Raw genomic sequence first — 24,254 nt, forward strand, 5'->3', positions numbered from 1 at the left:
AAATCATTCTTCATGTTTGAGCATCCAGTTGTGGTGTTTTTGCATGTATGCTAGTTCTGTGTCGTTTTACATATGGTGAATAGAGATCTGCATGTGGAGCATGTGAAGAGCCCAGTACCTGCCCTATCTTAGAGATGGAGTGCCAATGCACCAAGTACTAATGATCTGGCCACTATAAAATGCCCTGATGATGCACAGCTTGTCCATCCTGTACTTCACTGTCGTGCCAGCCATCAATAAATGGTTTAACAAAACCACAGTCACATGACACTTTGCCATGGTGACAGGAGCTCCATCTATCCAAAACAGCAGCCAAGTCTAATTCAGATGCTCATTTACTGCACATCTATCTGGACTTGACTGTACCCATTTTGGTGACCACTTCTTTCACATGATATATCTCAGCTGGAAGGCTATCCTTGTCACTGGTGACATGGCTAGATTGGTTACTTTGGTAGACCACTGTACCAAGTGATGGCAGTTAGTTGCATATATGTATATGTCTCTGTGGATCTTGCTGCATTACGAGGTCTATTCAAAAAATCCAGCAACTTGGTCCACAAAATTTTTCTATGCCTACCTTTCCTTATTGTGCATGTTTGCCTTTGAAATACTCTCGTCCACAATTGATACACCACTCACAATGCCGTATCCACTTCTGGAAGCTATGTTGGTATGCCTTGTGCTGGATCTATGATCTAATGTGTCGCAAGTCTTCTTCCTTATTAAGGTGTTCTTGTCTAATTCCATTATGCAAGTGATCTTTTGATAGAAGCTTGAAAGGTGGTTCAGGAACTCATCCAAAATTTGTCTTCTCCCCAAACCATGAACACATAATTGTTAAAGTGATTGAGCTGTTTGAGTTTGAGCCCGGCAGTTTCAAGTGACATTTTCCCAAAGTGTTCCATGTAGATTTTGGTGAAGAGTGCCTGGAGTGGACAACCACTCTGATGAGTGATGAGTGCAGTTGTACTCTATGGGGTGAGGGGTGGTGGTGGTGATGGACTGTAGGTACCAGTGTAAACACTGCTGGAAGTAAAGAAGACTTTATTCAATCTCAGTTTCATTGTGGCTCGGAGAGGCAAAACACATCTCACTCTATTGACCCTGGCCAACACTGACACATGGGCAGCAGCTTCTGCCCTGGTGAGAGGCATGCCACACTGCTGACAGCAGACCGTGGATGGTTGGTGGCCTCTATAGGGCACAGTCATGACGTCAGTGGCACGCTACTGTGCTATTGGTGATGGTGCTTTGGACAGTCCCTCAGCTCCACTTGTGGCCACCATGGCAGTGTGTGGAGACTGCATGTGATTTAACCTGCTGCTCCCTGGAAGGAGTCAGACAGTGGCTGGAACTGTGCCACTAAGTCCTGGGAGAGAGAGGGGAGGGGGTGGAAAGCGGTAACTCAGTGCTGGTGGTAGCAGATATGTATGACAGGTAGGTGGTGCTGTGGCACCAGATCCTGTGAGGAGCTCTTGGTGCTGTCAGCAGCAGGCACAGCCCAGTCTAAAACATATTATATAGCTGCCGGTGGCAACGGCTAGTTGTCCCGCTGTCTGGTGTAGTCATGGCATGGTGGTGGTGGTGCGGCTGCACTGTGGTGACGAGAAGTGCTTCTGCCTCAAAGTTCAACCTTATTTATATCACTCTGAGGTGGATTTGCTTCTCTAAAACATGGCACCTAGTCACATCACCTGTAACAAGAGACTTATGCTGCTGTGTTGACTTCAACCCGTCCACTATCGTCATTATCACTGTGCGATTCAGTTATCCGCTGAACGCCGCTAGACTCATCTCGCAATCCCCTTGTGTGTATGTTATTCTGACCCTCATGTCGCCACACTGCAGCTAAAGGCCTGTGGCAGCTAATGCAATACTTCATGGTGGCTTTCTCATTAGTTCTTGTTACTTTTAATAACAGTTCGGGTAACAACACTACACTGTTCCCCATCCGTGGAGCAGACCCGGTCCCTCTGTCCTCGCTTTGGCCCAGTTGTCTGTTGAAATAACCTTGATCGTTAATCCTTAAAACAGATACATGCTACTAGATTGACTCTTCTCAACTTCTATACAATTATTATACTAATATTTAAAAGTCCATAAACTTACTTCTTGTTTCTTGCTCATACTGCTTAATCTTACAATATCTGTTAAGCATCTCTTGCCCTTCCATTAGCTCATATTTCACTGGTAGGCCTTTTGCTACGGTTGTGCACAAAAAATTACAACTCTCCATTCCAAAATGTCGCTCTTCCTTCCTCAGTAAATTATCCTTGACATATCAACTTTAACAAAACTTTCTCTGGCTTCATTAAACTCATATGTGTAGTGCATCATCTGCCTATCCGGTGGTTTTTTAACCCTTTATTTTGGGCGAGTTTTCGGAACTTTTTCCTTGTGACAACAGTTCTCCTAATGCTTCCCAAGACAACACAGTCCAGAAACTATTCTTATGAGAAAATCCCATACCTGCTACCATTCACAAGTAGTCCCACTTACTCCTCCTCTTGTAGCACCAAACCAAATTCTCAAAATATTGGTTTTCTGGTACTCATGATGAATCAAAACAACTTCCTGGTCCTTGATGATTTACTGCTTAATGTATTTATACACAATTTAACTGATTTGTCTTGTACAATAGGTGCACCTTGCGATAGCTCACACTGGCAAGAGCTTTCTGTCATTGAAGGTTAACTTTGGCCTCATATTCTGTCAAAACATTTAGGCTTGCATTGCACTCTTCATACTTGTTGTGGCCCAGTACTTGTGTTTGTGCCACATTCTGAGCATTCTGTAACAGATTCAGTCCAGTTGATTAGATTATCCACTTTAGAAACTCATTGCCTCTTCAGTTTCCTCCATCATCCTGCTTCTCAGGAAATATGTGTACCTCAACCATTTCTGCCCCATATCTGCAACACAATTATCAACCACTTCTCGTGCACTCCATGTTGTATCTAAAACATCACCATCATGTGCAGTTCCACTCTGCACAATGCAAAAACCACCAGCCTTGTCGTACCCTGTGCATCTGACCCAGGCCCTCCAGCCACAACACAACACCCATTGTCACCCAATGGGACAGGTACTGCTGCACTTAAATTAACCATTTTGCTATCTGCACACATAATGACTTCAGTACACCCCACACTCATTCCATCTGGAATTAAAGCCAACTTAGACACCACATTTCTACTTGATATCTATATTACTCTCCTTAACAATGACGTCATTGCCCTGTGCATGATGTGAATTCCCGGGACCTTGTGTTATGAGACCATCAACTAATTTAATCTTCCTACTAATAAGATCATCCACCCATGTGTTATGTTCTTCCCTACTCTTCACAGGAGTGACAAGTTCTGCTACATTAACGGTAGTCGGCTACTCTGCAGTAAATATATAAACTATCCACAACCCAGCTCTTCTCCCTTTCAGCTTCCTCCTTTCCCCTCCTCTCTGCCTTGTCATCTTTCTTTCCATCATTTGCATAATCAACATACTTCTCACAACCTGAGGGCCACTTTCCATTGTCCAGTCATCATGCTCTCTCTGCAACTTCTGTCGGTACTCTGGATTTTGTAATAAATTATTTCCCTCACTCTGCATCAAGTGAAAAAAAGGACACTTAACCATACTACACGAGGTGCATTCAAGTTCTAAGGCCTCCGATTTTTTTTATCCGGACTGAAAAGAGATAGAAACATGCGCATTGTTTTAAAATGAGGCCGCGTTCATTGTCAATATGTCCCAGAGATGGCAGCACCGTACGGCAGATGGAATTTTACCACCAGCGGCGATAATGAGAACTGTTTTAAATACTTAAAATGGCAACGTTTTCCTTACTTGAACAGTGTGCAATCATTCGTTTTCTGAATTTGCGTGGTGTGAAACCAATTGAAATTCATCGACAGTTGAAGGAGACATGTGGTGATGGAGTTACGGATGTGTTGAAAGTTCGTTTGTGGGTGCGACAGTTTAATGAAGGCAGAACGTCGTGTGACAACAAACCGAAACAACCTCAGGCTCGCACAAGCCGGTCTGACGACATGATCGAGAAAGTGGAGAGTTTGGGGGATCGCCGAATGACTGTTGAACAGATCGCCTCCAGAGTTGGCATTTCTGTGGGTTCTGTGCACACAATCTTGCATGACGACCTGAAAATGCGAAAAGTGTCATCCAGGTGGGTGCCACGAATGCTGACAGACGACCACATGGCTGCCCGTGTGGCATGTTGCCAAGCAATGTTGACGCGCAATGACAGCATGAATAGGACTTTCTTTTTGTCGGTTGCGACAATGGATGAGACGTGGATGCCATTTTTCAATCCAGAAACAAAGTGCCAGTCAGCTCAATGGAAGCGCACAGATTCACCGCCACCAAAAAAATTTCGGGTAACCGCCAGTGCTGAAAAAATGATGGTGTCCATGTTCTGGGACAGCGAGGGTGTAATCCTTACCCATTGCATTCCAAAGGGCACTACGGTAACAGGTGCATCCTACGAAAATGTTTTGAAGAACAAATTCCTTCCTGCACTGCAACAAAATCATCCGGGAAAGGCTGCGCGTGTGCTGTTTCACCAAGACAACGCACCCGCACATCGAGCTAACGTTACGCAACAGTTTCTTCGTGATAACAACTTTGAAGTGATTCCTCATGCTCCCTACTCACCTGACCTGGCTCTTAGTGACTTTTGGCTTTTTCCAACAATGAAAGACACACTCCGTGGCCGCACATTCACCAGCCGTGCTGCTATTGCCTCAGCAATTTTCCAGTGGTCAAAACAGACTCCTAAAGAAGCCTTCGCCGCTGCCATGGAATCATGGCATCAGCGTTGTGAAAAATGTGTACATCTGCAGGGCGACTACGTCGAGAAGTAACGCCAGTTTCATCGATTTCGGGTGAGTAGTTAATTAGAAAAAAAATCGGAGGCCTTAGAACTTGAATGCACCTCGTACTACCCCAACACTACCCAGTACTTAAAATTCTTAAATTTTGAGGCATAGTCCATGTTCTGCACAAAGAAAATCAAATTATGAGAACACTTAGGAATAATAATATTATTCTTATATTATATAATTATACACTCCTGGAAATTGAAATAAGAACACCGTGAATTCATTGTCCCAGGAAGGGGAAACTTTATTGACACATTCCTGGGGTCAGATACATCACATGATCACACTGACAGAACCACAGGCACATAGACACAGGCAACAGAGCATGCACAATGTCGGCACTAGTACAGTGTATATCCACCTTTCGCAACAATGCAGGCTGCTATTCTCCCATGGAGACGATCGTAGAGATGCTGGATGTAGTCCTGTGGAACGGCTTGCCATGCCATTTCCACCTGGCGCCTCAGTTGGACCAGCGTTCGTGCTGGACGTGCAGACCGCGTGAGACGACGCTTCATCCAGTCCCAAACATGCTCAATGGGGGACAGATCCAGAGATCTTGCTGGCCAGGGTAGTTGACTTACACCTTCTAGAGCACGTTGGGTGGCATGGGATACATGCGGACGTGCATTGTCCTGTTGGAACAGCAAGTTCCCTTGCCGGTCTAGGAATGGTAGAACGATGGGTTCGATGACGGTTTGGATGTACCGTGCACTATTCAGTGTCCCCTCGACGATCACCAGTGGTGTACGGCCAGTGTAGGAGATCGCTCTCCACATCATGATGCCGGGTGTTGGCCCTGTGTGCCTCGGTCGTATGCAGTCCTGATTGTGGCGCTCCCCTGCACGGCGCCAAACACGCATACGACCATCATTGGCACCAAGGCAGAAGCGACTCTCATCCCTGAAGACGACACGTCTCCATTCGTCCCTCCATTCACGCCTGTCGCGACACCACTGGAGGCGGGCTGCACGATGTTGGGGCGTGAGCGGAAGACGGCCTAACGGTGTGCGGGACCGTAGCCCAGCTTCATGGAGACGGTTGCGAATGGTCCTCGCCGATACCCCAGGAGCAACAGTGTCCCTAATTTGCTGGGAAGTGGCGGTGCGGTCCCCTACGGCACTGCGTAGGATCCTACGGTCTTGGCATGCATCCGTGCGTCGCTGCGGTCCGGTCCCAGGTCGACGGGCACGTGCACCTTCCGCCGACCACTGGCGACAACATCGATGTACTGTGGAGGCCTCACGCCCCACGTGTTGAGCAATTCGGCGGTACGTCCACCCGGCCTCCCGCATGCCCACTATACGCCCTCGCTCAAAGTCCGTCAACTGCACATACGGTTCACGACCACGCTGTCGCGGCATGCTACCAGTGTTAAAGACTGCGATGGAGCTCCGTATGCCACGGCAAACTGGCTGACACTGACGGCGGCGGTGCACAAATGCTGCGCAGCTAGCGCCATTCGACGGCCAACACCGCGGTTCCTGGTGTGTCCGCTGTGCCGTGCGTGTGATCATTGCTTGTACAGCCCTCTCGCAGTGTCCGGAGCAAGTATGGTGGGTCTGACACACCGGTGTCAATGTGTTCTTTTTTCCATTTCCAGGAGTGTATATTATATATATTATTATATTATATATATTACTATATATGTTATATAATATAATAATAATATTATTCTTTACTATGACTTAACTACTCTCGCCTGAGAGGCTGCTCATAACTGAAATGATGATTTAACTTAGCTTCACCTCCCGAATTACTACTCATGGTTCATAACATGTACACTGCTTGACATTGAGCCACATGTTATGTTCTTGATATCCTTATTACCCATATCAGCCAAGTGAAAACCAACACTTATCTTTACACTTCTGCAAAAAACATGCTCTCTGCATTCACCTGTCACCTACTTAACTTACAAGTGCAACTTAATCCCTGGAAAAACCCACCGAATTGCCATGACACTCGCAGTTGAACAAAAACAAAAGAGAAAGACTGCACTTGTGTCACAGTGAAGATATGGTAGGCATTGTTGCTCTCTCTGCTGTCATGAAATGATGTAATACAGTTTTAAAGATCCCACTTTTGACATCATTCGGAAGAGTATTTGAAGGAGATGATCACTCTTGATGTGTGCAGTTGCATTGGTGGGTTGAATGGTGGTGGTGAAGTGGCTGAAGGCCAAGTGAAAACACTGCTGACAGTAAAGAAGACTTTATTCAATCTCAGTACATCTTCATCATGGCTCAGTGAAGCAAAACTCGCCTCACTGCTGGTGAGAGGTTGCTGCTTAGGTGCCCTGTAATGCTGATAGCAGGCCCGTGGATCATCGTTGGCATCTTTAGACCATGAGCACTACAGCTATGGAGTGCTACTGCTCCATCAATGACAGTGTCTGGAATGGCCCTCGGGTCGAGATTGCTGTGCATGGGATTCAACCTGCTGCTCCCTGGCAGGAGCTGGAGGGTGGTAGTCTCTGTGGCACTAAGTCCCAGTGGGAGACCTCAGTACTGGTGACAGCAGATGTGGCCAGTAGTTTGGCAGAACTGTGGCACCAAGTCCAGTGAGGAACCTGGTGTTGACGGCAGCAGGCACAGCCCAGTCTCAAACCCATGGTTACAGCTGGCAATGCCCATCGTATTGCTGTCTGGCATCATGTTAGTGCTGCTGGACTTTGGTGATGAGAAGTGCTTCTGCTTCAAAATTCAGGCTTATTTATATTGCTCCAAGGTGCATTTGTTTCACTAAAACCTGGCACCTATTCATGCCGTCCATAACAAGAGACATGCCCTAATGTGTGGTGACATCGATCTGCCCACTACCCTCAATACTGCTGTGTGATGTATTTTTCCCCTCAGCACAGCTTCGTATAGCAATTATGTGTATGTTATTCTGACCTATATGTCGCCACACAGTGACTACTGGCCTGTGGCTGCTAATGCAATACTTCACGGTGACTTTCTCGCTAGTTCTTACTACTTTTGCTAAAAGAGTGGATACTGACACTACATCAACAATTATGAGTACCACAGACAAATTCTAAGTAAGTTACTGAATCACATTAACGGCATCTGTCAGAACATTACTTTCACAGTTGAACTCATAGAGGGTGGAGATGTTCCTTTAATATTGTAGGAAGAAGATATACAAAGATTCATGCCTATGTACAGTCAACTGTCATCATTCAGGACAGTGGTACATAGTTGAATGTGCTTAACACTGTGGCCGCAGGGCCTGTTCAATCAATGACGACAACAACCTCCAAACCAAGCTTCAGCACATGAAAGATCTATTCCACTGAGACAGGTGCAACGAGGTTCAGATTATGTGTGTCTTTGACAAATAAAAAAAAGACACACTCAACTACAGGGTGTTTCAAAAATGACCGGTATATTTGAAACGGCAATAAAAACTAAACGAGCAGCGATAGAAATACACCGTTTGTTGCAATATGCTTGGGACAACAGTACATTTTCAGGCAGACAAACTTTCGAAATTACAGTAGTTACAATTTTCGACAACAGATGGCGCTGCGGTCTGGGAAACTCTATAGTATGATATTTTCCACATATCCACCATGCATAGCAATAATATGGCGTAGTCTCTGAATGAAATTACCCGAAACCTTTGACAACGTGTCTGGCGGAATGGCTTCACATGCAGATGAGATGTACTGCTTCAGCTGTTCAATTGTTTCTGGATTCTGGTGGTACACCTGGTCTTTCAAGTGTCTCCAGAGAAAGAAGTCACAGGGGTTCATGTCTGGCGAATAGGGAGGCCAATCCAAGCCGCCTCCTGTATGTTTCGGATAGCCCAAAGCAATCACACGATCATCGAAATATTCATTCAGGAAATTAAAGACGTCGGCCGTGCGATGTGGCCGGGCACCATCTTGCATAAACCACGAGGTGTTCGCAGTGTCGTCTAAGGCAGCTTGTACCGCCACAAATTCACGAAGAATGTCCAGATAGCGTGATGCAGTAATCGTTTCGGATCTGAAAAATGGGCCAATGATTCCTTTGGAAGAAATGGCGGCCCAGACCATTACTTTTTGAGGATGCAAGGACGATGGGACTGCAACATGGGGCTTTTCGGTTCCCCATATGCGCCAGTTCTGTTTATTGATGAAGCCATCCAGGTAAAAATAAGCTTCACCAGTAAACCAAATGCTGCCCACATGCATATCGCCGTCATCAATCCTGTGCACTATATCGTTAGCGAATGTCTCTCGTGCAGCAATGGTAGCAGCGCTGAGGGGTTGCCCCGTTTGAATTTTGTATGGATAGAGGTGTAAACTCTGGCGCATGAGACGATACGTGGACGTTGGCGTCATTTGGACCGCAGCTGCAACACGGCGAACGGAAACCCGAGGCCGCTGTTGGATCACCTGCTGCACTAGCTGCGTGTTGCCCTCTGTGGTTGCCGTACGCGGTCGCCCTACCTTTCCAGCACGTTCATCCGTCAAGTTCCCAGTCCATTGAAATTTTTCAAAGAGATCCTTTATTGTATCGCTTTTCGGTCCTTTGGTTACATTAAACCTCCGTTGAAAACTTAGTCTTGTTGTACCACACTGTGTTCTAGGCAGTGGAATTCCAACACCAGAAAAATCCTCTGTTCTAAGGAATAAACCATGTTGTCTACAGCACACTTGCACGTTGTGAACAGCACACGCTTACAGCAGAAAGACGACGTACAGAATGGCACACCCACAGACTGCGTTGTCTTCTATATCTTTCACATCACTTGCAGCGCCATCTGTTGTTGAAAATTGTAACTACTGTAATTTCGAAAGTTTGTCCGCCTGAAAATGTACTGTTGTCCCAAGCATATTGCAACAAACGGTGTATTTCTATCGCTGCTCATTTAGTTTTTATTGCCGTTTCAAATATACCGGTCATTTTTGAAACACCCTGTACAAAGATGTGTAAGGAGAGCAGGGATGTCCTTATGTTCTATATGTAGGTCTACTCTCACTACAAAAGAAACTGCTGTACCCCATACTGTGAAAAAATAATATATTTCTCCAATTTTATTTATGTTTTACCTTTGCTGTCTGTATAATCCTTGTGAGTAGGCTTAATAAGTTTTTAAGGGAATCAGAAAATACAATAATATTTATGAAAATCTGTCAGCAAGAACCAGACATATGACTGAAATGAGCTTTAAAACCCAACATAGTACACGACAGTAAACAAACTATTAGCATTAAAGAACTGTATCTGATTGCTAACTTTGAGAATTTTCTGGATACTGAGTATTCTACCCGTTTGTAATTCAAACACTTACTGACTCTGCACTGTCTTTGAAACAGAAGAAGCATGCCAACATTTGCTTTTACCTTTCCTCTTCATGTGGTGACTCTTTATTTACTGAGCTTGCCATAACACCGATTTCTCTGGTCACAAGAAATTGAACATTGATCATCCTGTACAATCTTAACCATTTATTGGTGTTACACTATTTTACAAATTATATCACCTTGTAGATCTCTGAGTATTGTGGGTATGTTCAAGATGTCAGATAGTCTCTGTGATGGTTGAGAAGTTCTCTCTCTCATACTGTGAAAAACTTGACCTGTTGGTGTTACATGAGATAGCTCATTACCTGATGAGCAGATCGCAGGAGCTGACTCAGAAATGAAACAATCCTCAAGATTTGTGTACTGAATAATTATTGTATTGTTGCTGTTATCAGCAGCCAGAAAGAATCCCAGAATGAATTACAGAGAATCACCTGGTTTGATCAACAAAGTACCAAACTTATGCTTCATTGTTTTACTAAAATTTTCTGTCTCCAGTAACATGCTGTGCTGTAAGATCCAATAAGAAAACATTGCTATGGACGCAGTATTTTGCACGTTTTATTCTAAATTCAGAGCAGGACTGAGACACTACCTGAATTTACAACAGCATTCACCACTTTACAAAAGTTCCATTGATGTCTCTGCATTTCACTTTGGCCTCTCCTGATAGAACAAGGCTTCACTTATAATATGGAATGTACTTTTTGAGACCACTTTATACAGATGGATGAATTTTCATGAGTTAGATCTTAGTAAATGTCACACTTTCCCTATTGATTTTAACTAATGGCCATCCACGCAAAAGACACTGTTTCCTTAATAAGAGATAATATGTTTCTCTTACCTGATTCTAATATTTGGGGATGGAATATGATACTCTTTTTAAAGATATGTATACACTTGCAAACCAAGTGGTTCATGTTTTGCACAAAAGTGTGCATGTTGCTCGTGAGCAGCACAGGAGCATTCACCTGCTGTTGGTTTTTCTGTTGAGCACAAAGTGATGCTCTAGCTCAGTGGTACCATCACTTTTGTCTGTGCGCTTATGGGTATTGTAGTCACACAATGCTTAGGCAAGGCTCTCCACATTAACTGCTCAGATGAACCACATTAACTGCTCAGATGAATGCTGCTTGCAAGTGTGTACCCACTTTAAGAAATTATTACACATTACACTTCATATTCTACTAACTTCCACCATGTTCAAAAACAATATAGTGTCCCCCAAAGCCATAAAATATTTAAAGGGATTTTGTTTTGGAGCTCTAATTATTAGACAAGTATTGATTTTCATCATATCTTTTGTGTTTTGAAACCTTCTTCAATGTATAGGTGCATAGTAATATTAATATTATTAGTAATAATAATAATAATAATAATAATAATAATAATAATAATAATTGACAGCAAGAAACAAGACAAAAGCTATAAATACTTATGCTATACCAATATTGACCTACTCATTTGGAGTAGTGAAATGGAGTAACACAGACCTAGAAGCACTAAATACACTTACACGTTCACAATGCCACAAATATAGAATACATCACTTACATTCAGCAACAGAAAGATTCACATTAAGCAGCAAGGAAAGAGGAAGGGGATTCATCGACATAAAAAACCTACATAATGAACAGGTAGACAATTTAAGAAAATTCTTTCTAGAACGCGCCAAAATTAGCAAAATACACAAAGTGATCACTCATATAAATACATCGGCTACACCACTGCAATTTCATAACCACTTCTACAACCCTTTAGATCACATATCATCAATAGATACGAAGAAAGTAAATTGGAAGGGGAAGGCACTACATGGCAAGCACCCGTATCATCTAACACAGCCACACATCGATCAAGACGCATCCAACACATGGCTAAGAAAAGGCAATATATACAGTGAGATGGAAGGATTCATGATTGCAATACAGGATCAAACAATAAACACCAGATATTACAGCAAGCATATTATTAAAGATCCCAATACCACAACAGATAAATGCAGACTTTGCAAACAACAAATAGAAACAGTAGATCACATCACAAGCGGATGTTCAATACTAGCAAATACAGAATACCCCAGAAGACCTGACAATGTTGCAAAAATAATACATCAACAGCTTGCCTTACAACATAAACTTATAAAACAACACGTTCCCACACACAAGTATGCACCACAAAATGTACTGGAGAATGATGAATACAAATTATACTGGAACAGAACCATTATAACAGATAAAACAACTCCACATAACAAACCTGACATCATACTCACCAATAAAACTACTAATCGAAATATCCATACCCAATACAACAAATATACAAAAGAAAACAGGAGAAAAAATTGAAAAATACATCCAACTGGCTGAGGAAGTCAAGGACATGTGGCATCAGGATAAAGTTGACATTATACCAATTATACTATCAACTACAGGAGTCATACCACACAATATCCACCAGCACATCAATGCAATACAGCTACATCCAAACTTATATATACAACTACAGAAATCTGTAATTATTGATACATGTTCAATTACCCGAAAGTTCCTAAATGCAATATAACATATACCGTACAGTTAAAAGGAAGTGACGCTTGATCAAGGTCCGCGTCACTTTCCATTTTTAACCAGACTTAACGTCTGAGAAAGTAAAGAAATAATAATAATATAAAAGTCCTTAAAATTATTCATTATTACTGCTATTATTAATCAGTAAAGCATCCTTACATTAATTTTATTGATCAAACTCATTCTGTATTTAGAGTGTTTTCATTTCATAATGTAGAAAATACCAAATACAGCATAATTCTTGCTTAATTGAGTAATTACTTTTAATTTTTGTTAGGCACAATCAGTATATTGGCTGCAAAAAGAGTTAGAGGAACAGTGGGTATAGAAGAAATTCGAGATGCTGTTGTAGATGCAAGACACAATGCACTTGTTAATGAAGTATTCAATGCAGAGTTCTTTTTTGGTAGAGCTGAGAAAGTAAGTATCAATGTGTATGCTTCATTTTTCTCCTAATATTTGTATGGGAATACTTATTAAACTAATTGTTTTGGAAAATTTGTGTCCAATCACAGTGTCATGAGTGATATTCTGTAACAAGTATTAAGCAAAGGAATAATATTATCATTGATTTCTTCTTATAAAGCTAGACAAAAGATGGGGGAAAAGGAAAATCTAATATCGTAACAGTGATTGCAAAGAGTTGAATGTTACTTAGGCCTCTGAATTCAGACAAATATTAAGATACACACATCATAAAAAGTTTTTCATCACTCCGGTTCCCAGAACTCCTGAAGATAGTCATTGACTGTGGATATTGTATCAGAGGCACAGTCCGTTTGACTGTTCAGAGATGTCACTAAAGACACCCAAAGATGTAAACAACCATGCATGAGCAGTGCCTATTAGACGGAGGGGGTCCAACAGCCGATCAATTCCAATTATTCCACCAGGAAGGAGGTACAAGGCTCTTGTTGTCTGCAGTTCAACCATGCCTAGACGATCAATACTGCGGTTCGATCATGTCTGCATTGTTAGTTTTTGCCAGGAAGGGCTCTCAATGAGGGAAGTGTACAGGTGTCTCAGAGTGATCCAAAGCAATGTTGCTCAGGCATGGAGGAGGTACAGAGAGACAGGAAATGTTGATGACATGCTTCGCCCAGGCTGCACAAGGGCTACTACTGCAGTAGATGACCACTACCTACAGATTATGGCTTGGACAAACCCTGAGAGCAAGGACACCATGTTGAATAATTCCTTTTGTGAAGCCACAAGACGTCATGTTATGACTCATACTGTACACAATAGGCTGCATAATGTGCAACTTCACTCCCAATGTCCATGGCAAGGTCCATCTTTGCAACCACGACACCATGCAGCATGCCAAATGGGCCACTCAGGATTGGCATCATGTTCTCTTCACCGATGAGTGTTACATATTCCTTCAACCAGACAATCATCGGAGACGTGTTTGGAGGCAACCCGGTCAGGCTGAATGCCTTAGATACACTGTCCAGTGAGTGTAGCAAGGTGGAGGTTCCCTGCTGTTTCAGGGGGGCACTATGTGGGGCCGATGTACACCGCTGGTCGTCATGGAAGGCGCTGTAATGACTGTACAATACGTGACTGCCATCCTCCAACCGATAGTGTAACCATATCGGCAGCATATTGGTGAGGCATTCATCTTCATGGATGACAATTCGTGCCCCATCACGCACATCTTGTGAATGATTTCATTCAGGATAATGACATCACTCAACTAGAGTGGCCAGCATTTCTCCAGACATGAGACCTATCGAACATGTCTGTGATAGATCGAAAAGGGCTGTTTATGGATGACATGACCCACCAAACACTCTGAGGGATCTACGCTGAACTGCCATTGAGGAGTGGGACAATCTGGACCAACAGTGCCTTGATGAACTTGTGGGTAGTATGCCACGATGAATACAGGCATGCATCAATGCAAGAGAATGTGGCTCTGAGCACTATGGGACTTAACATCTGAGTTCATCAGTCCCCTAGAACTTAGAACTACTTAAACCTAACTAACCTAAGAACAGCACACACATCCATGCCTGAGACAGGATTCGAACCTGCGACCATAGCAGTCTCGTGGTTCCAGACTGAAGCACCTAGAACCGCTCGGCCACACCGGCCGGCTGCAAAAGAATGTGCTACTGGGTATTAGAAATACTGGTGTGTACAACCTCTGGACTACAACCTCTGAAGGAGTCACTGTATGGTGGTAGAATGTGCAATGTGTGGTTTTCATGAGCAATAAAAAGGGCAGGAATGATGTTTATGTTGATATCTATTCCAATTTTCTGTACAATTTCCGGAACTCCTGGAACTGAGGTGATGCAAAAATTTTTTTGATGTGTGTATAGAAGAAAAACACATTGTAGATAGGTCTTTCCTTTAATTGCACACAACAAATTAAATATGTCATAATAGTAAATAAATTACAAGTTGTTGAATCTTTCTAAGAAAATAATAAAGAAAACCCTGTATCTTATTTTTTTGGCAGTAACTGTACATTGGTTTTAGCATATATAATGAAGAACAGATTTTGTGTGTTCCTTGTAAATTATCAGTAGTGCATAGATTTCTATCTAGAAATAAAATCTTTATGATTAAGAGTTGATGAAATATTCCTTTGCAATTGTAACTTGGACACACAACACAACCAAGAATGTTAGCACAAGTTTATTAGCCCATGACATGTATGCCAACCACCATAACATACACTGAACACTGTAAGATAAGGCAGATATATGCAAGCAGTAATAACATGATAATTGAGTGTGAGCATAGCGAGGCAGTTTTTAAATAGGCACTCACCCATGGTGGACTCTATTGGAAGTTCACTGTATTGCTCTTTTGCAGCGCACTCTCGCAGTTGACAACACACTGCTAATGTGTACAGCTTTCAAATGTGCACGCGTTACTTCATTGCACTTCCCTTGGGGAACAGGTGAGATATGCGAGATGTCCATGGCGATTTCCTCCTTGAGGTTCTGACTGAGATGACGTGCTGATACTGAGGCATTTTGTCAAAAGTAGTTGGGGTGCGGGCAGTGTTGTGTTTCGCCTTATCATGTCATGCTATATGGTAGGAGGATGTGTGACATCAGCATGAGCTCCATGTCCACATCAGGTCCAGGGCCTGGTTGTGGTGGTGGTGCTCTGCAGTAGGTGACTGAGGTGGAGGAGATGGCTCTGGTGTGGAAGGCAGCTGCATTGGTATTGGTAGTGATATTGGAGAAGCTGTACTAGTTTCATCCACCAGTGATGGGGGACCTCAGCCACATCAGGTGATCCATCAAGTGACAGAGATTGGCACTGTGACATCAGTGTCCCAGCTGGGGTTGTCTGGTTATCCATATCTGGTTGCAGTGATGTGCACAGAGGTCCTCCTCTGCATGGACGTTGCAGAAGGTGGCCACAGGTTGGTTGGTTGGTTGTTTTGGGGAAGGAAACCAGACAGCGAGGTCACCGGTCTCATTGGATTAGGGAAGGACGGGGAAGGATGTCGGCCGTGCCCTTTGAAAGGAACCATCCCGGCATTTGCCTGGAGCGATTTAGGGAAATCACCGAAAACCTAAATCAGGATGGCCGGGTGGCCACAGCATCAGGAGATGGCGGCAGGAATCCGTTTTGGGCGATGACCACATCTGCATGCCCAGACACCCACCCTGAGCTGAGAACAGGATGATGGCTGCTCAGGTTAGCATTCCTGGCCAGGCTGCAGGAGATGCTGGAGTGTTCAGGGGTGACACCCATGGAGCAGGTTGGTGGTGCTATCGTCGTTGAACAGCATGAACCAGTAGGAAGACAGAAACTGATCCGAGGCAACGTCAGGTGGCTACCGAGGCACATACTTTTCCATTTGCGTTTTGAATGCTCGAACTAAGTGTTTTGGCCTCAGCGTTGCACTGCAGGTGGAGGGGTGGGGCGAAAAGGTGGCACATCTCGCAGGCATTGCAGGAGGAGGCAAACTCGTGCGACACAAACTTAGGAATGTTATCAGAGACCAACATTGCCAGAAGACCTTGATGAAAAAAATTTTTGACAGGTTTGCGATAGTGACAGAGGCGGAAGTTGAGTGGCAGTGAACAACATATGGGAACCAAGAATATGTATCAATTACTATTACCCAGTATGCATTAAGGAAAGGGTGCGCAAAACTGATGTGGTGACAATGCCAGACCTGCAAAGGTTGCAGCCATGGAGACAACGTTGCCCTCGGGGCAGCTTCCTGCAGTGCACATTGAGAACATTCCATAACCAAATGAGTGATGCCGCTGCCCAAACGAGGCCACAAAACATGATGGTGGGCTAATGCCTTGGCGCATGACTCCTCCCCAGTGATCAGTGTGCAGCAATTGCAGGATCTCCGAATGGAGTGCCGAGGGAATAACTATTTGAGGAGCCGAATAATCCATATCAAGGAGTAGAAAATCATCAATGACAGAGAAATAATGCTGAAACACATATTAGTTATGGAGGGTGTTGGATCCCCATGATGGAGACTCCTCAGGCCAGCCATGTTGCATGCAACGTATCACTTTCCATAAAGTGGGAATTAGTAGCACTAGCCTGCACTGTTCGAGTATGATTGGAAAAACATCAACAATTTGTTGAGTGCATTCATCAACATGGAAACAGAGTAACTCCTCCTGATCAAGAACTGAGTCTGGACTGGTTGGGAGACGGGAAAGTGCATCACCGTTCTCATGTTTAGCTGTGGGGCGGAAGCGAATTTCATAGTTGTACTGAGAGAGGAACAGTGCCCAATGTTGAAGGCTCTGCACTGCTTTGTCTGTCAACGAAACGATGGCTTGTGAGATGGAATTTTACACTGTACAGGAAAACATGAAACTTCTTTAATACATAAATAATGGCAAGTGATTCTTTTTCTATTTGTAAATATCTAGTCTAAGCCGAATGAAGCGTCTTCAACAAGATGCAATAGGCTGTTTGGAGCCACCAGGACACTTATGAGCCAACACAATCCCCGTTCCATGGTGGGACGCCACTGTTACTAACACTGGATGTTGACTCAATTGGTAAGCTATGAGGCAAGGTGCAGATTCTAACAAAGACTTCAGTTTGGAAAACACTGTTTCACATGCTTTCAACCAGTGGAGAGATGTCCCCTTATGCAGCAAGGCATGTACCAGTTGTGCAACCAATGCTGCCTGCAGCAAAAACTGATAATAATAAGCAATCTTACCTAAAAAAAGAACCTGGAGCTCTTTGACCAATGCAGAACGTGGAAGACCCACAACAGTGTAGACATTCTGATAAAGCCATTTGATACCAGCACTAGAGACCTTGAACCCAGCATAAACAGTAGAAGGTGAAAGAAGCTGCACTTTTCCAAATTGCATTTTAACCCGGCAGCCTGTAACACTAAAAAGGGCATACATAAGCAGCAGAGGAACCAGAGACCACAGTATTATCAAGATAGTTGGCACAGCTTAGGGGCACAGACCTCGTGAGTTGTTTGAGAAACTGTTGAAAAACCGCTGGGCCACTGGCCATGCCAAATGGTAACTGCAAGTACTGATACAAGCCAAGAGGCATGTTATTGACCTAGAACCATTGAGAGTCAACATCATTGGGAAGATGCAAATATGCATTGGACAGGTCAATCTTGGGAAAATACTGACCACCAGTGAATTTAGCAGATGTTCATCACAGCACGGCAAGGGATATGTGTCAGTGATAGACTGGGCATGGACGGAAACTTTGAAATCATCGCAAAGGCTTAACCGTACTGACGGCCTCTTCACGATGATTAAGGGGTAGCCCATTCACTGGATGCGATTGATTGGACAACCTCAGGGGCTGTGAGGCAGTCAAGCTCTGCCTTGACTTGGTTTCAGAGCACCATTGGCATCGGGCGAGCCAAAAAGAAAAGGGTTTGGCCGAAGGTTTCATGGTGATGTGGGCTTTGAAATTATTGGCACAACCCAAGCTAGCAGAAAACACGTTGGAAAATTCAGGGCATAAAGAGTCGAGTTGTGTATAATGCACTTGATCAGAGATGACGTTAACTTCATTGGAAATAGTAAACCCAAAAAGGTTAAAGAACCAAATAAATTTTTGGTGCATGCATTGTTCACCACCACAAAAATCAGTTGATGAACCACCAATTTATGTCTAACTGGGGCTGAGAAACTATCCAGTATCAGAGTGCTCTGTTTATTGTAGGCGACTAATGTAAATGGCACTGGTGCAAAAGGGAGAGAACCAAAGTCCATGTAAATTTGAAAGTTGAGTAGTGACACAGCAGCCACAATGTCGACTTGGATGTGCAAAATCTTCTGATGAATCTTGACATCAATGAAAAACTAATTGTATGCAACGGAGATTGCCGTTATACAATTGACATTCGTATCGGTGTCTGCAATAGGCTGCTGGAATTTTTTGTTACAAACAGGAGCAGTGTGGCCTGTTTTGTTGCACTTGCTGCCACTGTATCATCTTTCTGTGAACCACCTGACAAATGGTGGGGGGAAGCGGGTTGAACTTCTACAATTTCACACCACAATTTGAGTACCTGCAGCCCTTGTAGCCTCAAACGATTGTGCAATAGTCAGAAAGTCGGAGAGGGAGGGGTGAAATTTGAAAGTTGAGTGATGACATGGCAGCAGCAATGTCAACTTGCATGTGCAAAATCTTCTGATGAACCTTGACATCAATAAAAAACTAATTGTATGCACTCACAAGCCTCACGATCAGGGCCAACCGAATCATTGCATCATTAAACGTTCGATCAGCATATGACTCCTTATATATATCAGTGACACAGTGACAATGATGGCTTAAATCATGAGGCGCAGTGCCCAAGTCTTACAGGAATGTTCTGGTTTTGTGTGACACCGATAGAACTCAACTCGAGCGGCAATGACATGCGTCTGTTTACAGTAGTATTTCAAAAGAATGTCGCACATGTTATAAAAGAGAGTGAAGATAGATCTACAGGGGGGGGGGGGGGGGGCAGTTGGCAAAGGAGTTGATACATATGAGGTGATAATCAAGACAGAAAGAAAGCACAGCATAAGGTAACATCAATCAAACCAGATGCATGAAAATGCTGCTGCAACCATTTTTTGTAGGGTTCCCATTCTTTGACAGACTAAACATAAGCTGGAAATGGTGGGGGATAAGCGACTGGGGTAGCGACTGACAAAACAGGAGGTGCAAGGGGTGATGCAGCAGGTGGCCTAGATTGAAGCAGACATTAACTGGTCCAAACAGAGGCAAGTGTTTACAATACCTGGGTGTGATGTGTAGCACTGTGGCAAATGCCTTCTGCTGCTGACTGAGATGCTGCAATGCTGCAGTAAGAACCCCTTGCTGATCAACCAGCGGGTGTAAAAACTCATCCGTAACACTGTCATACATTGTAGATGCACCAGAGGATCAACCAGAGATTGAAAACCATGTGAAGAACAATCCCACACTCATCACTTGTGTTGTAACTCGGACACACAACACAACCGAGAATGTTAGTACACCTTTATTAGGAAGTAAACTCCTTGATTAACTGAAGTCAAGTTTAATAGTTGTATTGCCTGTTAATAAGTGAGCTAAATTTCACAGGCTTTCATCCACAATCGATCACAGGTAGTTTTTTATCATCTTTAATTTGTTGCAGCTGCTTTCACAAGACACTGTAGTCATTAACATTGTTATAAATATCATCAGTGATAATTTGGTGGTTGGGTAAGCATCTCTTAGGCCATACTTTGAAAAATTGTTTGAAATATCTAAATGGGAAGCCGTGCGGATGCTATTCATTGTCTTATTTACTTGGAACTTGAAAGCAGCTATTTCATTCCCTTAACTACCTCCACTGCATCAATGCTTCTGCTCAAAAATCAACTTCAGTTAAGATATAGATCTTTCATTTAAGGTGATTAGTATCAGAAAATTAAAGTCAGATGAAGTGATGTGATATGCGTGAGATGTGTTCTCCATTTCCATTACTATTCTATCAAATACTCCAAAGCCTTCTAGATTAAAAAGTCTTGCTCTAGCCTCAGTCAGCAGAAAGCAGAAGCCTTTGGTCAAATACTATATTTGATTCAACACCTGCTCATCACCTTTAAGATCCGTCAGTGTCATAGCAAAGTAACTGCAAGAACTCCATTGCTGAACATGAGTGAGTTGTGAGTCAAGCACACCGTTGCCACATACAATATGTTACCAGTAAACATCACCTGGTAGTGGTTATTTCTGTATGATGCTACTTGGACGACATGACACTGTTACAGTAACATGTGTTCACAGGTGTGGGCAGGGACAAAGATTACTTCTCATATTCAGAAGATAGGAACACGAGAGGCAGAAGAGTGCATCTCTCCTGGATAATTCTTAAACTGTCTTTTTCTTTTACGGTCAGTTTCAGCGCTGCCTCTGTGCATGAGCCCTAGATAGGGGCCTATCACACCATGCTCTTGGTAACACCTCTGTGCATATGCTGTTAAATTTTGAGAAGAAGCTGTTACTTTGCGAAAAAAATTGCTGCTTCCTCAGTTTTACATACAGCTGCTGCTTATTTCATAAGGAAAGTTTAATATTTATGTGACTGCATTGGTAATTTTTAAAGAAAATAGTTACATACATCTACAAATACAAAGTCATAGTTATGGTATATTACTACTTTTCATGCAGCTATATAATAACTACTGCTACTTACAATGTATAAGGTGCATCAAATGAAAACAAGACAGATGAAAAAAAGTAATCAAACAGTTCATTAGTTCAAAATTAAGCACCATAACAGTTAATACATTTATTCCACTTGGAGACAAGATGGTCAATACCTCCATGGCGAAATGTTTATGGGTGCCTACAGTACCATGATAGTATCCAAGCACCCACCTTTTCCTCCAAAGCAAATCAGTGGTCACAAATGTCTTTCTCTAGAACTCCAAAAATGTGGAAATCACATAGGGGCTTTATGGAGAATGTGTAAGGGCTTCCCAGCAAAACGTTTGCAGTGTAATCAAAACAACAGGCATACCTGCTCTGGTAAAGTCACAATGATCTTCTTCTTTGACTGCAAGTGCTCAGTGCACATTAACTTTCTGGATCATGGCACCACAGTTAACACACAGCAGTACATTGACACGTCTTAATAAGTCTCAATGATCTTCTTCTTTGACTGCAAGTGCTCAGTGCTCATTAACTTTCTGGAACATGGCACCACAGTTAACACACAGCAGTACATTGACACGTCTCAGTAAGTCTCAACGATCTTCTTCTTTGACTGCAAGTGCTCAGTGCTCATTAACTTTCTGGAACATGGCACCACAGTTAACACACAGCAGTACATTGACACGTCTCAATAAGTGCACCATCAAGCCCACATCCTCAGAAATGGCATCATTATGTTGCGGAATAATGCCCACCTGTATGTTGGCAAGTTTGTTTCAGCTATGCAGCAGAAGTTTGGGTGGAAATCCCTTACCCATTCTCCACACAGTCTCAATCTCTCTCCTTGCAATTTCTTTATTTTTGGAGTCCCGAATAAAGACATTCATGGCCATCAATTTGATTCAGAACGAGAAATGCACACCTAGGAACAATCATGGTTCCATAGGCAACCACTAACATTTTCCCATGAAGGCACTGACCCTCTTGCCTATCAGTGGGATAAATGTATTAACCATTAACAGTTATGACAATTGCTTTTGAAATAATAAAAGTTTACTTACTTTTTTTATCTGTTTGACTTCCATTTGACTGCCCCTTATAAGTAAGTACCTATCATCTAGGGACTATTTCATTAACTATAATTTGATTTTGTTAACTCGGATTTGCTGTGTGTATTTGTGAAGGACAATGCAGAGCATAACATTATAAATTGAGACATTCATAATTACTGTAAACAAACCAGACATGATTAGAATGTGATGCTAAGTGATAAAAGAGCTATCGATCATAATTCACTTGCTGGTTGAAGATATTCCCCTAACAGGTTGCAAAATGATAAAAAGAAAATCCATAGAAATCTTTCTGCAGCAAAAGTAAAACGATTTTTGATTAAGAGATGTTTATACTCACTTAAAAAATTGCGATACACCATTATCTGTGGTATAATATTTTGTATACATCCAGATCCACTGTATTAGTGATAGTATATATTTATATAAAGATATCAAATGGCTCTGAGCACTATGGGACTTAACTGCTCTGGTCATCAGTCCCCTAGAACTTAGAACTACTTAAACCTAACTAACCTAAGGACATCACACACATCCATGCCCGAGGCAGGATTCGAACCTGCGACCGTAGCGATCACGCGGTTCCAGACTGAAGCGCCTTTAACCGCACGGCCACACCGGCCGGCTTAAAGATATCCAAACTCCATGTGTCTGTTGCACTGTTGTGTATATACATCTACACCTGTCCTCTGAAAACTACTGTGAAATGCATGGCAGGTGGTATGTATATACAAAGAAAATCCAGAAAAATAAAGGCCATTCAGTTATACAAAATGAAACCCACAATAGTTATTGGACAAAGTCATGTGGACGTAATAAAATTCTAATCAAGCAACTGGAGTGGATTTTCATTAATTGAACAATGATTGCAGCATCACCACTCTCCAAATATGGAAAAATGAAATAACAATTCTGTTACATACTTTCCTTTGCTTTTCTACATAATCACCTCCTACATTTAAACAGTTGTTGTATCTGGTCATGAGCTTCAGAATTCCCATGTTGCACTCTTCTCCTGCCAGTTCAGCAAGTGGACACTGCATTCTCCAACTCTTGATCTGTGAAAACTACAATGAGCTTTGCAAAATAGGAGGCAAAGAATGCTTTCTTGAGGAAATGTGCATTTCACCTTAACAGTGCTTGCCCTTGCACTGCTGTTGCAAGTCAAGAATTTCTGGATCAATTTGGGTGGGGAATTTGTGATCATCCACCCTATAGTCTTGACTTGTTCCTTGTGATTTCCACCATTTTCTTAAGCTGAAAGAGTTTCTGGTAGGTAAACATTTTGGAATCAGTGAAGAACTGGTGAATGCAGTGACCACCTGGCTTAATGAACTGGTAGCAGAAGAGTATATCATAGAAATTCTGAAGCTCATGAGCAGATATGACAAATTTTTAAATGTAGGATGTGATTATGTAGAGAAGTGAAGGAAGCTTCATGTATGTAATAGAATTTTTTTCAATAAATATAGTGTATTTCATTAGTATAACTACACCATCTTTTCTTTCTGGATGACCTCAATATTTTATTACATACTGTAGTGTGATTATATTAAGGTGAATGTATAAAAAAAACTGAATATGTTAAAGGCTTTAAATTATTAGGGGAAAATAAAAATTAATAGTATTGTAACATCAAAATTGTATCATCATATTTAGCAGACTTAGCTGTAGGAAAAGCAGCTTGACATAGCTGATAAAGTGAAGATTAAATTATGTTAGAATGCAAAATAATTTAGTATCATTAAACTTATGATACTTGTTATTGATTTGTCTTGTGCTTTGTTCCACTGAG

The 24,254-nt window shown here is 42.5% G+C and overlaps 1 protein-coding gene across 1 annotated transcript in view; it reads left to right on the forward strand.

Moving 5' to 3' along the window:
• Nucleotides 1-24,254, forward strand: part of LOC124596487 (tRNA (uracil(54)-C(5))-methyltransferase homolog) — a 112,985-nt gene that overhangs the window by 50,518 nt on the left and 38,213 nt on the right. The window contains exon 6 of the mRNA XM_047135637.1: nt 13,051-13,193. Coding sequence (XP_046991593.1) covers nt 13,051-13,193 — 143 coding nt within the window. The remainder of the gene's footprint in view (nt 1-13,050; nt 13,194-24,254) is intronic.

The sequence above is a fragment of the Schistocerca americana genome, chromosome 2, assembly GCF_021461395.2.
Source record: "Schistocerca americana isolate TAMUIC-IGC-003095 chromosome 2, iqSchAmer2.1, whole genome shotgun sequence".
In the NCBI taxonomy this organism is placed as follows: Eukaryota; Metazoa; Arthropoda; class Insecta; order Orthoptera; family Acrididae; genus Schistocerca; species Schistocerca americana.